At 34.8% G+C, this 16469-nt stretch overlaps 2 protein-coding genes across 20 annotated transcripts in view; one reads left to right on the forward strand and one right to left on the reverse strand.

The window, feature by feature from the left end:
- LOC105072622 (uncharacterized) overlaps nucleotides 1–16469 on the reverse strand; it is a 166551-nt gene that overhangs the window by 103166 nt on the left and 46916 nt on the right. The window contains 2 exon segments of the mRNA XM_074371187.1: nucleotides 11231–11351; nucleotides 14029–14116. Coding sequence (XP_074227288.1) covers nucleotides 11231–11351; nucleotides 14029–14116 — 209 coding nt within the window.
- LOC123618230 (uncharacterized) overlaps nucleotides 1–16469 on the forward strand; it is a 93622-nt gene that overhangs the window by 50946 nt on the left and 26207 nt on the right. For all 19 annotated transcript variants that reach the window (XM_074371149.1, XM_074371148.1, XM_074371154.1 and 16 more), the window contains one exon: nucleotides 7169–7271. The gene's annotated coding sequence lies outside the window, so the exon portion shown is untranslated. The remainder of the gene's footprint in view (nucleotides 1–7168; nucleotides 7272–16469) is intronic.

Here is a 16469-nt window from a genome sequence, read left to right on the forward strand (position 1 = left end):
ATTCTAAAAGATTGCTTACTGTCTTAAGTATTTCTCACCAGTACAAATTCTGTGATGCTGAGTGAATTTTCCACATGCTCTGAAGGCTTTTCCACATATGTTACATTTATAACAACTCATCAAAATGAATTTCTAGTGTACTGTAAGGTCTCTGTGGAAACCTAAGGCATGCCCTACGCTTTGGACATTTACTAGCTTGCATAACAGTAGGAATTTTCAGATATGCAGTGTATTGTTCATGCACACCAAAGGCCCTTCCATATTTTTTTACATTCATAGGTTTTCTCACTAGAAAGAACTCTCATCATGAGCAAAGTCTGAACTACAAAGATGTTCTCATATCCCTTTACCTATAGAGCATCTCTTATAAATTCCCTGATACAGAGTAAAAGATTTATGCTTATAATTGGCTACATTTTCAGAAATTATTTTCATTTAGCTAAAATGTCCCCCTTGAGACCCTTCCCTCAATCTTGCTTTTGTTTTGCCAGTTATTTCTAAAAATGTTGTCCTCAAGGTCAAGGATTTTACTTTTTCAATTACCTTGCATTAGGAACCTTTTTTTTTTTTTCCTAAAAATGTCTTTGTCTTACATCTGGACTCCAAATGTGAAAGAACAGGAGAAAGGAAACAAATGATTTTATTTTTCCCTGTGCCAGAAAAATTAAATTGTTATTAAATACATAGAGGAAACAAATTGAAAATAATGAATGTTAGCAGTCAGTAGTTAACAGTGTTTTAAAATCTGAAGAAAAGCAAGAAGACTCAGAGAATGAGGAGATTATATATATGATATGGAAGTTATGAAAGGGCAAAGTTAAGTCCATGGCTCTGAAACTTAGGTGTTGATCAGAATCAACTGGGAAAGTTGTTGCAAGTCCTGATGTATAGCAACCAACCTAGATGAACTCAGTCAGTATCAAAGGACAGGTCCCAAGCACCTGTATTTCTGATGTCTCTACTAAATAATTCCTGATGCAGATCAAGATTTGGTTGTCCCTGCTTACAAGCTGTTTTTAATGGCTTCTCCATCCAAGCAATTTCTCATGGATAACAAGGACCTACTTATTTCATTTCACTCTATCCTCTTGCCTAAAATCCTCTTCCTTTTAGTTCCCAGATCATGAAATATTTATCTCCTAGAGCTACCTATCTCTTTCACCTCCCATGGGTGGGTTCACTGTGTGATTTCCTCCTTTTTTTCCATCTGATCTGAAGGGTGCTTACTCAAAACGGTTGTATCAGCTGACCCTATCGAAGAAGTTTCTATTCTAGCACCTAGTTCCTTGACTTCATTGTACATTGATTTCTCTTTATTATTTAAATTAATGCATTTATTTCCTTATTCCTAAAGACCCACAAGGGCAGATGCAATCATTTCTCTCATATGCCACTAAAGAATAAGCTCCTAGGACAATGCAGTTGTTAGTTACAGAACAAGTTAATTAATGGATAAAGGAATAGAAATTTTGATGAGAATGAAGGTAAATATTAGGAAGATAAGATATTGTTAAGACAGATGAGTATTATTTAACCCCAAAATTAAGCAACAGTTACTATATATCTCTTTCTGCTTCCCATCCCTTACATACGTCTACTGTAGTAATGAAATACACTCTTTCCTATATTATTTCCATTTCAGATGAGAATAAAAGCATATCCAAACTAACACAGCCAAAGCCAACCATTCTTATATTTCTTAGAAAAGCATCTCAAAGAATTTTCAGATATTGTTAACAGGTATGCCATACTGTAACGCTTATACAATTTTAATCAAAAAGGCTTGGAGCTCCAATGGAGAATAATCAGACTCAATAATATGGAGAAAGGCCTTGATGGGACAAGAGTGCCATGAGTTCTATGACAAGTAATATGTTGATTTTTTGGCTAGAGGATGGCAATAAAGATTAGCCAATAGTCTAAAGAAAATCAGAAGTGAAAGATTAACCATGCGTAAGGAGGGACCAAGAATAATGTTCCTAGGACTAAACAATGTTATGTGTAACAAAGTTGAAATAAAACAAGAAACATTAGTTTGCTGCAATAAACTAGAGACTAATGATGTAAATAAATAAGCAATCTACTAAATAAGTGTTGTTTCAGTTGTGGAAATACAATCCAAATGAAGAAACATCTAGAAAACCATGATGTTAAAGACACTATACAATTTTTCAGCAGTATCTAGGGCATAAAACTATAGAAGCCAGAGTGTAAGTCATGGACTTAAATGCTTATATTAATACAAATAAAATAATAAAGATTACTAAATGAAGCATCCACCTCAACAAGTTAAGCTTAAAAAAGTAAAATAAAGAAAAGCAGAAGGAAGGAACTAATAAATACAGAGGTAGAGGTAGAATGTAGTGAGTTATAAAACACATTAAAAGTAAAATAAGATAAGAACAAGAGGAGAAATCACCACCACAGAGCGTGTATATCTATTTAAATGATAAAGACTCCTATGCCAATCAATTTGAAAATGTATATGAATAAAAAAAGTTCTAGATCTATATACCCCAGAAAACATAAAAAGTTGAAAGAGATCAGTTTTGAGAAAGAGATAATATGCTCAAACACTTAAAAATTTAAAAGCCAAAAATGCTTGAAGCACTCCTGTTGTTCATATTGTGGTCACTAAATACCAGTGCCCATTTTATAAACTCCCTAGAAAAATGTCTGAATCTTGATTTATGGTAGGGAAGGTACAAGGAGAGCCCTGAACATCTTACGCCAGGAAGAAGTAAGCTTTCAAATACTAATTGATCATGTTAATAGGCCACAGACACCAGCTGAAATGGCTGTAACAGGCCAGCAGTATAACCTATAAGAATAAAAATGAAAAATAAAGTGCTTTTAATAAATAAATGTTTTAAACAAAGACTAATATCTAATGAAAAAAGATGGTCATGTCTCAAGTGTCTGGTTGGGGGAGGGGAAGTTACAAAGTAAGCCTGCCATGTCTTGTGTCAGAAAGCAAGAGTCATTTCAAAGATTAAATACTAAATCTAATGTCCACAGAAATCAGCTTAAAGAATTTAACTACCCAATATTCTAATAACAGGAGCATTTTGGGGAAAACTACAGTGGTGCTGGTCCTAGGTAAGATGGAGTAAGTACATCATAACTGTTTCTGAGGGTCAGAAGTCTAGCCACAGTTAGCTAGGTATTCTGCTTCAGGATCTTCCACAAGTCTGCAATCAAGGTATGGTTCAGGGCTAGAGTCTCATCTGAAGGCTTAACTGGGGAAGGAGCTACTTCTAAGCACATATGCTTGTTGGCAGCATTCAGTTTTTTGCAGGCTACTGGACTGAGGGCATCCTGGTTTTTGTTGGTTCATGCCCAAAGGCCACTCTCAGTTTCTTGCTACATGGACCCTCCAGATGGGCCACTTGCTTCATTAAAGCTAACAAGGGAGAGAGTCTCCTGGAAAAACTGCTGTTACAGTCATATATAACATAATCACAGAAGTGACATCCTTTCACCCTTGCTGTATCCTACCTGTTAGAATAAGGACAGTCAGAGGTCCTGGCCACACTCAAGGGGAAGGGATACACAAGGACACGAGTACCAGAAGGCAGAGATAATGAAGACAGGGGCACATCTTCGGGGTATCTCCATCACATGTTAATTAACAGCAGAGACTGTCAAATGGAATTTTTTTAAAGACCCAACTACATGCTGTCTACAAGAAACTCATTTCAAATATAGTTAAAAGTAAAAAGATGAATAAAGAATGCCCTGAAAACACGAATCAAAAGAAAGCTAAGTGGCTTATATATTATCAGACAAGTAATGCTAAAAAGCAAAGAAAATTATCAGGAATCTAAAAGAACTTTACAAAATAAGAAATTCATCAAAAAGACCTAACAATCACAAGTGTGTATGCATATAACAAAGAAGCTTCAAGTATATGACACAAAAACTGATAAAACTGAAAAGAGTAACAGACAAGTCCACAATTACACTGGAAGACTTCAACCTTCCTCTCTCAGTAGTCAACTGAACTAGTAAATAGAAAATCATTAAAGATATAAAAGGACTAAACAATATCATCAATCAGCTGGCTATAACCAGCATTTATAGAACAATCTACCCAACAACAACAGGAAACACATGCTTTTCAAGTACAAATGGAACAGTTACAAAGATAGACTATACTCTAGGACATAACAACAAACCTTAACATACTAAAAATTACTGAAATCATGCAAAGAATGTTCTCTAACCATATATGATTAGACTCGATCCCAATAACACAAAGTAAATAAGAAACTCTCCAACCACTTGGTAAATAAAAAACACACTTCTAAATAATCATTGTTATCAAGGGGGATTAGAAATATACTGAAATTTAAAAAGTTGAATATATCAATAGTTTCAGTCTGTTGCTTCCTTTATGAGACTTAAAGGCAAATGCAAAGCATCAAGTGATTATGTGAAAAGAAAAAAGATCTCAAATCAGTAGACTTTTACCTCAAGAAACTAGAAAAACCAAAATTAACTCAAAGCAGAAAAATAATAAAAATAAGAATAGAAATAAATGAAATAGGAAACTGAAAAAGACTGAACACCAGTAAAACAAAAAGTTGGTTCTTTGAGAAGATCAATTAAATTGGTAAACATTTGTTAAGACTAACAAAGGAAAAAAGGGAAGACAAAAATCACCTATATCAGGAATTAAAGTAAGCTTTACACACCCTACAGACATAAAAAGATAATAAGAGAATACTATGAACAACTCTATGCCCATAAATTTGACAACTAAAATGAAACAGTTCAATTCTTAAAAATCACAAACTACCAAAACTCACCCAACATGAAATAATAACCAGACTAGCTTTATAACTATTTTAAAAATTGAATTCATTTGTAAATTCTTTTAAAAATCTTTCAAAAAAGAAATTTTCAGGTCCATATAGTTTCTCTAATAAATTCTGCCAAACACTTAAGAATTAAGATCTGTTATGAATAGGCTTTCCAGAAAAAAGTAATGGAGGGAACACCTTCCAAATCATTATGAGACCAGCATTACTCTGGTATCAAAAAGACAAAAATAATACTGTAACTTTTAACATAAAATTAATACTGTATTAGTTTTCTTCAATTTCAAAGAATTATATTACCATTACAGTATGCCTCTCTCTCATAATTGGAGAAACTGCATATCAGCCTTTTACCACAGTTAGGTTTTTTTTTTTAAGTAACAATATTTCCAATACTGTATTGTGAATATGACTGTAATAATGTATGTGACAAAAAATTGTGTAATGATTCATTTAGTTTACAGGTTAGGCTACTATGAAGCAATCATATTGATTATACTATAATACTTTAAGGCAATAAAATTTGCTGCTTCTTCATTAACAAATGTATGAATCATTATACCTATAAGTAAATATGAATTTCTTTTTCACATTATCTTTTAATTTTTTATGTCTAATGTTGGTAAAAGGTACAATATCTAAGGGTTTAGTATAATACAATATTAATGCAGGTACTGACAGACAATTCATCTTGTAAAGAGACAACGTAAAGTTACAGTAATGATAAATACAGTGTAATAATGTAAATGTATTTCCTTTTCCTTATGATTTTCTTAATAACATTTTCTTTTCTCTACCTTACTTGATTGTAAGACTACAGGATATAATACACATAACATACAAAATATGTGTTAATAAACTGTCATGTTATCAAAAAGGCTTCCAGTCAATAGTAAGCTATTAGTAATCAAGTTTGGGGGGATTCAAAAGTTATATGCAGATTTTTGACTGCACAGGGGGTCAGTTCCCCAATCCCTGCACTGTTCAAGGGTCAAGTGTAATCTAATAATTATCACTTATGATCCATCGAGCTTTTATATATTCCTAGTCAAAAGCCTGATTTCACATCTGAACTCTTAACTTATTCTTGAGTCAAAGAGGAAACACAAACTAAAATTTAAAATTTACAAAAAGATAATTAGAACACTATATATCAGACCTTGTGTGAGAAGGTAGAGCTATTTTCAGAAGAAAACTGTCTTAAAGTGCTTAAGAAAAAAGTCAGAAAAAGTTTGAGAAGTAATAATTTAGGAATTACAAGTTCAGGGATTCTGAGGATAATTCCAGCAAATGATTGCTAGGACTCACAGAACTTACTGAAAGCTATTACAGTCAACTGTTATGATTTATTACAGTGAAAGGATACAGATTAAAATACGTCAGGGGTCAAAGCCAAATGGGGCAGAGTCTGGTAAAAGTACAAGAACAGAGCTTCTCCCAGTGAAGTCATGGACAATGCTGACTTTTTCCAGCAACGGTGTGTGACTAAGCATGGAGTACTGCCAACCAGGGAAGCTCATCTGAGCCTTGGTGTTCAGAGTTTTTGCTGGGGCTCAGTCACATAGACATGGTGACTGCCTGCATGGCTGACCTTAGTTTCCAACCCCTCCAGAGGTTAAGCTAATACTGCATGATTCAGAACTCCAACCTAAATCATACTGTTAGACTATTTGGTATTTACCTTCAGGTAAACAAAGACACTATATCAAAATACAAAATATATAAACAGCCTGAGGCTCAAGCGTCTACTATAAAAGTTTTGAGTTCCGGGATAAGGAGGTTGATTCACTAGATGTTGACGCCTGCCACAGGAGTGGTGGTTCTCATTATCAGTGCTTGCTGGCCCATAGCCTCTATGAGATTTTTTTCACAAAAAAATTTCAAAATAAAGATATAGAAAGAGAAGAGTTCACATGTCTTCTGTGAGAGAGGTGGAAGTTGGGGGCCATGGAGGAACTCAATCTTCTTGACCACAAGAGGGGAGAGAATCAGGGTCTAGGTCCATGTGTTGACATGTACAGAGAAACAGGCAGAGCTTGTGGTCAGCATGGATGGCAGACTGGATACATGCGGAGTAACTGAGTAATAAGTAAATGTACTAAGGATACCTGGAACCAGGATGCTCACAGTCAGAAAAGAGGCACAGACATGTAAATAGGAGGTCTAAAATAAATCTTGTTAAATTGGATTGGAATTAGAGGTGTCAGTGTCCACTAAATAATTTTTTTAATTGTTTAAATTTTAACAAAGCAGAATTCTATATCCAGAGAAAATATAATCAAGAATGAATGCAAAATAAAGACACTTTCAGATAAAAGAAACCTAACAGAATTTGTCACCAACAGACCTGCATTACAAGAAATGCTAAAAGAAAGTTCTTCAGGCTGAAACAAAATGCTACCAGTGGGAAAACGAGATCTTCAGGAACAAAGGAAGACAGCATAAATGGTAACTCTCTGGGTTAATGTAATAACTCTTCTTATTATATTAATTTCTTTAAACCACATATAACTATTCAGAGTAAAAATTTTAATAGTATGTTTTGTTTATATAGAGATGGTATATATAGCTAAAGTGGCTATACTAATTTCAGATAAACTAAACCAGTAATAAGGGGGACGTTTCATTATAGAACAGGTGATACATTAGGAAAACAATTATTATCATTTATGTGTACACACCTAAAAACACAGCAAACAACACTGCACTTGCACGACCCTAAGAATGAGTGCCTCCTTAAATTTTGCACCCCAGGTGCTTTACTCAACTCAACATTACTTTGGTTCTGACCCTAATTTTAATATCTATCTCTCAGTAATTGGAAAAAAACAAGACAAAAAAAACCAGTGAATAAATGATATGAACTATCAACCAACTTGGACTAATTAATATTTGTATAAAACTCACCCAACATCTACCAAATACGTATTTCCTTTCAGATGCACATAGCATATTCACCAATATGACTATATATATTGGGCCATGCAAAAAGCATCAATGAATTTCAAAGGATCAAAACCATACACAATGTATTCTCTGATCAAATGGGGCTAAACTGTAAATAATAATGAAGTAGCTAGAAAACCCACAAATGTTTGGAAATTAAACGACACAGTTCTATATAATCCATAGGTTAAAGGAGAAATCAAAATGGAAGTAAGAAAATATTTTGAACTGACTGATAAAAATGCAACATATAAAAATTTGTGGAATGGAGTTAAAGTAGGGAATTTCTGGCTTTAAATGTTATAGTAAAAGAGAGAAACGTCCAAACTCAGTAACCAGAGGTTCCACTTTATAAGCTAGAAATGGAAAGGCAAAGTAAATCCTCAGTACCCGGAAGGAAATAAGAGAAGAAATAAAAAGTGATTTCTTTGGAAAAAGCAACAGAATAGATTAAACCTTACCTAGAATTACTAAAAATAAAAAACTGTCTTTGCAACAAATCACTAATATCAGGAATAAAAAAGAATTTATCACTAAGGAATATATAAATAGTAGAAGTCTAACAAGGGAATTACTATGAACCATTTCACTGCAACAAATGTGACAACTCAGATGAAATGGACAAAACTTGAAATATACAACTTACTATAAAACAGACATAAGATGAAATAGAATATCTGAATAGCCCAATTATCTATTAAAGAAAATGAATTTGTTATCAAAAACAAAGAAAACTCCAGGCCCAGCTGATTTTACTAAAGGATTCTACCAGGCATTTAAGATATAATACCAATCTTACACAATGATTCCTGGAAAACAGAGGAGAAAACAGTTCACATCTTATTTATGAGGCCAGTACTACATTAATACCAAAACTTGACAAAGACATTACAAGAAGATAAAATAACATACTAAAACCTTGTGCAAAATTTCTTAAGAAAATGTTAGCAAATTGGATACGAAAAACACATTGCTCTTGTGTTTCTCCTTTAGTCTTACACTAGTACCGTACTTTAGTTTACTTCTCGTCACCAAATGTGTGGGTTTTTCCCCCTTACCAAGCAATTCTCTAATACAAGTTGGGTGTCCTACAAATTAACTAAATTCTGATGCCATGTACCTATATATAGCATCAGAGCCTACAGGTTAAGGGCTCAGTCCCACAAGACTGTCTCCCCCACTACCCAACCCTATTTCAGATGCCAGTCAAAAGCCCCAGGCTGTCACCTGTACATCTGACCGACTGGCTGTAAATCGGAGTTCCCATGACCCTTTCCTTGGGTATGAGCATTTCCTAGGACAGCTCACAGAACTCAGAGAAACATTTACTTGTGTTTACCAGTTTGTAATATAACAAAAGACATCATAAAGGATACAGATGAACAGCCAGATGAGGGAGTACATAGAAGGATGTCTGGAAGGGTCCCAAGCCAAAGAGCTTTTGTCCCTGCAGTGTTGGGATGCACCACCTCCCGGTACGTAAATGTGTTCACTGACCTACAAGCTCTCAGAGCCCCGTACTTTTGGGATTTTTATGGAGGCTTTATCATGTAGGCACAATCAATCATTAACTTAATCTCCAGTCCCTCTCCCCTACCCAGTGAGCTGATCACTTCAATCACGGCTTGATATTTCTGGTGACCAACTACCATCCAGGGGCCCACCAAGAATTGCCATCTCAGAACAAAAGACACTCCTATTACCTAGGAAATTCCAGAGGATTGAGGAACTGTGTCAAGAAGCAGGATTAAAGACCAAATATTAGAACAAAAGATGCTCCTAGTACTTTTATGACTTAGGCAATGACAAGGGTTTTAGGAGCTCTATACCAGGAACTTGGAGCAGAGGTCAACATATTTTTTTTTATTTGACACAAATTTAATCTGGAAATATATATATAAGGAAATACAACATGACCCACAAATACAAGATTGATTTAGCATTCAAAAATCAATTTAATTCATCATATTAGTTGATAAAAGGAGAAAAGACATATCACATCAATAGTTTCAGAAAAAGTATCTTACAAAATATAATATCCCTTCATGATAAAAATTCTCAGCAAAGTAGGACTAGAGAACTTGCCAGATTTGATAGAGCATCTATGAAGAACCTCCAGCTATGTGTAATGATGAAATATTAAGCACCATCCTCCTATGATCAAAAAAGGGCAACCATGTCTACTCTCACCACTTCTATTCAACACAATTGCAATAAGGCAATAAGAATAAATGAAAGATAAAACATTTGTAAGGAAGAAGAAAAACTTCCGCTATTTATAGATGGCAATTGTTTGCTTACAAAATCCTAGAGAATCTGTAAAGCATTCTAGCACTTACAACTAAATTTACAAAAGTTGCTGGGTACAAAGTTCTTATATAATGATTAACTAATTTTATATAGTAACAGCAAACAATTAAAAAGTGAATTTTTAAAAAAGACCTAACAGATGTAATTAAAAATTCCCCACCTGATCAGCCCTCACTCAACTAAGCTGTCTTCTTGACAACCCTCCCAGCTTATTCCCTTGCTCTGATAAAGTGGTCACACTGCTTATAAGAAATAAAGATGAAATAATGCATGAAAATATTTCTAAGAATTAAAACCAATTCTATAAAACACGTTGAGAATTAGTTAAATTTCTAATGACCTTTAAGCAAAAACAATTAGTGAAGACTTCAGAGAAGGATAGTGGGATTGAGAGAACAGTCACCTTAGGGTGACCAAAGAATCACAAAGAACAGAGATGAGAGAGGTAAAGAAAGGTCTTCTTTTATTTAAACCTACACTGACTCTCTGTCTTAAGAGGTGATATAGTTTAACAGTAAAGCACAATGAGAATTATGTTGGCTATGATTACTATTTTTTGTTTGTTATCTGCTAAAAGGAAAAATGGAGTTTTCTGAATCATTCACAGGTTTCTTCCTAGGATGGTAGATAAATGCTGATAAATGCAGAGTTCATGGGTTCTAATTTTTAATGACAAAGTAGGTCAAATAAAACAATTTTGTTATAAGAAATGAATATGTTCACTTCATTTTAAAATATTTTTTATTCAGTCCATCACCATGTAAATTGTGGAGATTACTCTGATGATCAGTACATATCAGGATTCTTTTTGTCTAGCTCTTCTCTCTAAAGATGGCTCAGAAAATAACACAGAGCATTTTTACTGATTCTGAGTTCAAACACAATGTACCACCTGATTTCTTTGGCAATGGACATGTCTTCAGTGTCCTACAAGTCACATCTAGCTTCCTGGGTATCAAGGGAGGTAGAAATTATATGAAGGGGCTGAGAAAGGTATGAATATCATGAGAATGGTGAGGTGTGTCACCTGCAATACAACACAGCTTAACCTGTTCCTTTGAAAACAGAATGAAAAAATTCGCTTACTTTCTTAAAAGATAGTCTTGATATTCCAGAGCGAATATTTAAATTATTTGAGGTAGACAGCTTACCCCGTGGGACCAACTTGCTGTTCTCCATCATCACATCCCAGTATAACTCCCTCAGAGCAGAACCCGATATTCCCATTCCTCTTGAGAGGTCTAGGGCTGCTTTCCTGAATGTTACCCATCCCTAAAAGCACAAACCCAAGCATTACTGGTGAAATTCAAGAAATGCTTTCAAATAGAAAGAGAATAAAGGTTGAAATCCAAGAAGAGGCTGTACAAAAGCAAATAGGCATCACCTGGAAGTCTATGGTAAGAGAAGTTAAGGAAATCAGTGTCTCAAAAACAGATTCTATACATATTTTTAAGAAATCTAGTTGATTTAGATAAAAGTTCATGCCTATTATGTGATTCCTCAGTTACTAACCATGTCTGTAAACATGGCTAGATATGAATAAAAGAATCACAATTTTCCAATTAAGTGAAATAGTGAATACTAGCTCATAAATGAGTAATAAATTGAATTTTTACATCCTATTTTTCTACAGACTAAGAAAATACAATTCATGGAATTTCTTTTCCAATATAGTATTAAATCTGTACATAAATATATAGCGATAACAGAGTTTGCATAAAATTAAAAAATTTCTTCAAGCCTCAGGTTCATTATGTCACCTCCATTTTTTTCTATTAGTCATTTTTGTAATGGTTTTATATGTCACAATAAATTATTCTCTAACTTGTTTGGGCTTTGTTGTTAAGACCATTTTTTACTTGAAGTATAGTTGATTTACAATGTGTTAGTTTCTGGTGTACAGCACAGTGATTCAGCCATACATATATATATATATACTTTTTTATATTTTTTAATTATAGGTTATTACAAGGTATTGAATATAGTTCCCTGTGCTATACCATAGGAACTTGTTGTTTATCCATTTTATATATAGAGGTTTGCATCTGCTAATCTCAAAACTCCTATTTTATCCCCTCCTTTTCCCTTTGGTAACCGTAAGTTTGTTTTCTATGTCTGTGAGTCTGTCTCTGTTTTGTAAGTTCATTTGTCTCATTTTTTTAGATTCCACATATAAGTGATATCATATGCTATCTGTCTTTGTCTGACTTACTTCATGTAGTATGATAATCTATAGGTCCATCCATGTTGCTGCAAATGGCAGTATTTCATTCTTTTTTATGGCTGAGTAGTATTCCATTCTATACATATACCACTTCTTTTTCTTTTTTTTTTTTAAATGTATTTTTATTGAAATATAATCAGTTTACAATGTGCCAATTTCTGGTGTACAGCACAATGCTTCAGTCATATAGGAACATACATATATTTGTTTTCATATTGTTTTTAACCATAAGTTACTACAAGATATTGAATATAGTTCCCTATGCTATACAGTATAACTTGTTGTTTATCTATTTTATATATATCTATATATTTGCAGTTAGTATATGCAAATCTTGAACTCCCAGTTTATCCCTTCCCCCCCCACCCCCCCGGGTAACCATAAGTTGGTTTTCTATGTCTGTGAGTTTATTTCTGTTTTGTAAATGTTTGTCTTTTTTTTTGGATTCCACATATAAGTGATATCATAGGGTATTTTTCTTTCTCTTTCTGGCTTACTTCACTTAGAATGACATTCTCCAGGTCCATCTGTGTTGCTGCAAATGGCATTATTTTATTATTTTTTTATGGCTGAGTAGTAGTCCATTGTATATATATACCACATCTTCTTTATCCAATCATGTCAATGGACATTTAGGTTGCTTCCATGTCTTGACTATTGTAAATAGTGCTGCTATGAACATTGGGGTGCATGTACCTTTTCCAATTAGAAAATTCTCTGGATATATGCCCAGGAGAGGGATTCTGGATCATATGGTAAGTCTATTTTTTTGTTTTTAAAGGAATATCCATACTGTTTTCCATAGTGGCTGCACCAAATTACATTCCCACCAACAGTGTAGGAGGGTTCCTTCTCCACACTCTCTCTAGTATTTATTGTTTTGGGACTTTTTAATATCCATTCTGACTGGTGTGAGGTAAGACCTCATTGTAGTTTTGATATGCATTTCTCTGATAATTAGCAATACTGAGCATCTTCTCATGTACCTACTGGCCATGTGTATAAGACTATTTTTTTAAGACTATTTTTTAAAAATATGTCCTAAGCACTACACTTTCTTATGCCAAATTATTTAGTAAATTTTTAATAGCTACACTATAGTCCATCCTGTGTATACAGCTTCTTAGATCTCTATTATGTGTGTGTGTGTGTGTCTTTTCAAATACATGACAGATCTTTCTCCTGATATTCATCTTTCCATGACTGATTCCGAAGGTAGATTCCTGATCTCTCTGTATGCAAATCCCAATTTTACTCTTAACCAATCCTCAAAGCCTTACAAAACACGGGATCTCAACACATACCAACACTGAGGACACTCAACTGCCAACTGTATATTTTATGTCTTAAATCTTCTATTTTCCTAGACAAATACTAAGAATTTCCAAGTTTTTCCATGAGTAATCAAATAGGACCAACTTCTCTTAATCATCCCTCTGCTATTCTTTGGATGGTGAAATATCTCTTCCTCAAGGAATACAATTTTACTCCATAATTCTTCTTAAAAGAAGGCTGAACTTACAGGAGATGCTACATATCAAGGGAGAATAGAAGGATCCGTCAGGACCACCTTGGGCTGTTTGGCATCATACTTCGCTGATATGGGAGGGACTGGGGAGAGTTTCTTAGATATCTATTACATAAGACATTTCAAAATAAGGAAATGCTCACATAATCTAATATATCTTAACTACATTCAAGAACTAGAGAGAAACAGCAACTTACCAAAGCCATGGTTAAAAATGGTTGAGTACTTGTCAATACTCTTCAAGGTTTCCCACTTAGAGAAGCACAGAGACCACAGAGGTGAGAACTGGGAAAAGAAAAGTCAGCTATAAGATGAGATACACCTTTCAGCTCCCAAACTGATGCACATTAATATGAGCTTTTTCCTTCTGTCTTCCTGTTTGTAAAAATACCTTGTCAACATACATAGAAAATAACAGAGGTAAGAGGGATTCTGGACAAATCCAAACCCTCCACACACAAGAAATACAATAGACAAGCACAGACAACAAGCAGTGTCCTCTTGTCTGAAAACAGGATCCAGACACTTTAGCAGGAGGGTTCTGGCCCATCTTCCACTCTGATAATACTCGCCTGGACCTGAGAGTGGGAAGGTATTTTCCCTCTATTCCACATTCCAGGCCTGCAAAGGGAAGACACCATCCACACCTAAACCTCCTCTGTGGCCTCAGGGACTGTCACGTATTGTTAATTCCAGTAAGGCCCACAATATTTCAGATTTTGTATGTTCTTCCAGAATTTTGCCACTCACCCACTTTGTCAAGAAGTGGAGTTTATTTCCCTTCCTTTAAAACAAAACAGGCCTTTGTGATTCTCTTGATGAACAAGAGTGCAGTGTAAATGACACTGCGTATCTTCCATGGCTAGGCTAGGTTAAGAAAGGAAATGGAGCTTCCTACTAACAACTCACTCTCAAGATGCTCACCCTGAAACCCAACCATTTTGTTGTTAGGAATCCCAGCATCTACACAGAAAGGCCACAGCTAGATATTCCAGCCACAGTCCAGCTGAGGTGTCTGCCGACTGCCGGCATCAACCACCAAACCTTCTCGTGATTCCAGCCCCCAACCTTCGGGCTACTCCAGCTGAAACCACACAGAGCAGATACTCTAGCTGTCGCCATAAAGTTCTGCCCAATGAACAAATTAATGATTAAAATAAATGTTATCATTGTTCTAAAGCTAAGCCACTAACTTGGGGGTGGTTTGTTATGCAGAAACTAGGAATGCCTGATCATCCCACACACAAAAGCAGGAAACAGTGCCACTGCAAAACAGCATTGGCTCACATGGAGGCCTGCCCCCAGCCAACACAAGGCCCAGAATCCTCCAGCTCAGCAATTCCCGTTTCTTAATCACAGTCAACTCCCCTGATTCCTTGTAGCATCATTTACCACCTCTCTCACCAGCATCCAGGCTGGAGAAAAGTAAGTTCATGCCTCTTGCAGCTTGAAAACAAATATTTGCTAAGAACGCCATTTGATAGGTGCTTTGTAAACCTTACTATTTAGTCTTCATCAGTGCTCTATAATTTAATTTAATCTCCCTGTTCAGCAGATCAGAACACAAAAAGTAAAGAAGTCAGGCAGTTTGCAAATTTCAATAAGTGGGGTCTGTATATTCTCCAGTTGTTGGATCTAGTGTTCTCTAGATGTCAATTAGGTCATCTATTAACGTCTATCTGTAATAATGATTTTTTTTTTCCCTTGTTCTAACACTTATCAAAAGGTATACTGAAAGCTTCAGCAATGACTGTGGACTTGTCAGTTCATCTTTTTCTTTTGTTAATCTTTGGTTTGTTTATCCTGAAGCTACTATTAAGTATATACAAATTCATGGTTACTATATCTTCTTTCTAGGTTTCAACTTTTATCATTGTGGAACGTCCCCCTGTTATCGCTCATAAATTTTTTTCTGATCTTCATATAGAGACACCAACTTTCCCTTAGTATTTGCATTATAGCTCTTTGGTATTTCAAGTTTTCTGTGTCAGTATAGTTAATGTGTGTCAGCTGCTTAAAGCATATGGCTGATTTTGTTCTTTTCATCATGCCTGACCACAATTTTCTTTTTATTGGACTTAATCTACTTTCATTAAATTTAATTACAAATAATGTTGAATACATCAATGTTTGCTTTTATGTGTCCCCTCTGTTTCTTTGCTCTTTTGTGCCACCATTCTTACCTCCTGGTGTATTAATTAAATATCTCATTACTCTAGTTTTCCTCATTAATTTATAGTGTCATTCATTATTTTCTTAGTGGTTATCATAAAGACTGCAATATTACACTTAACTATTAAAACTCTCATGCAGTGGCTGTGAAAGCATTACACACTGGAAATCTGTTCATCAGTGTCTACAAAACTGAACATAAATATATTACATAACCCAGCAGTCCTTCTCCTATGTATCTCCACAGCAAAAACGAATGCTTTTGTCCACAAACCACATGTAGAATAATGTTCATAGCAGCAGTATCTCTAAAAGAAAAATTAGAAATAACCTAAATTTCCAACAACAGACTAGCAGATAACTAATCTGTGCAACATCCTATAATGGAATATACAGCAAAAGAAAAAGTACCTGCTACATGCAACAGCATGAATTTCACAAAGATGTTGGGGAAAAAAAGGTAGTC

The sequence above is a fragment of the Camelus bactrianus genome, chromosome 9 (genome assembly GCF_048773025.1).
Source record: "Camelus bactrianus isolate YW-2024 breed Bactrian camel chromosome 9, ASM4877302v1, whole genome shotgun sequence".
In the NCBI taxonomy this organism is placed as follows: Eukaryota; Metazoa; Chordata; class Mammalia; order Artiodactyla; family Camelidae; genus Camelus; species Camelus bactrianus.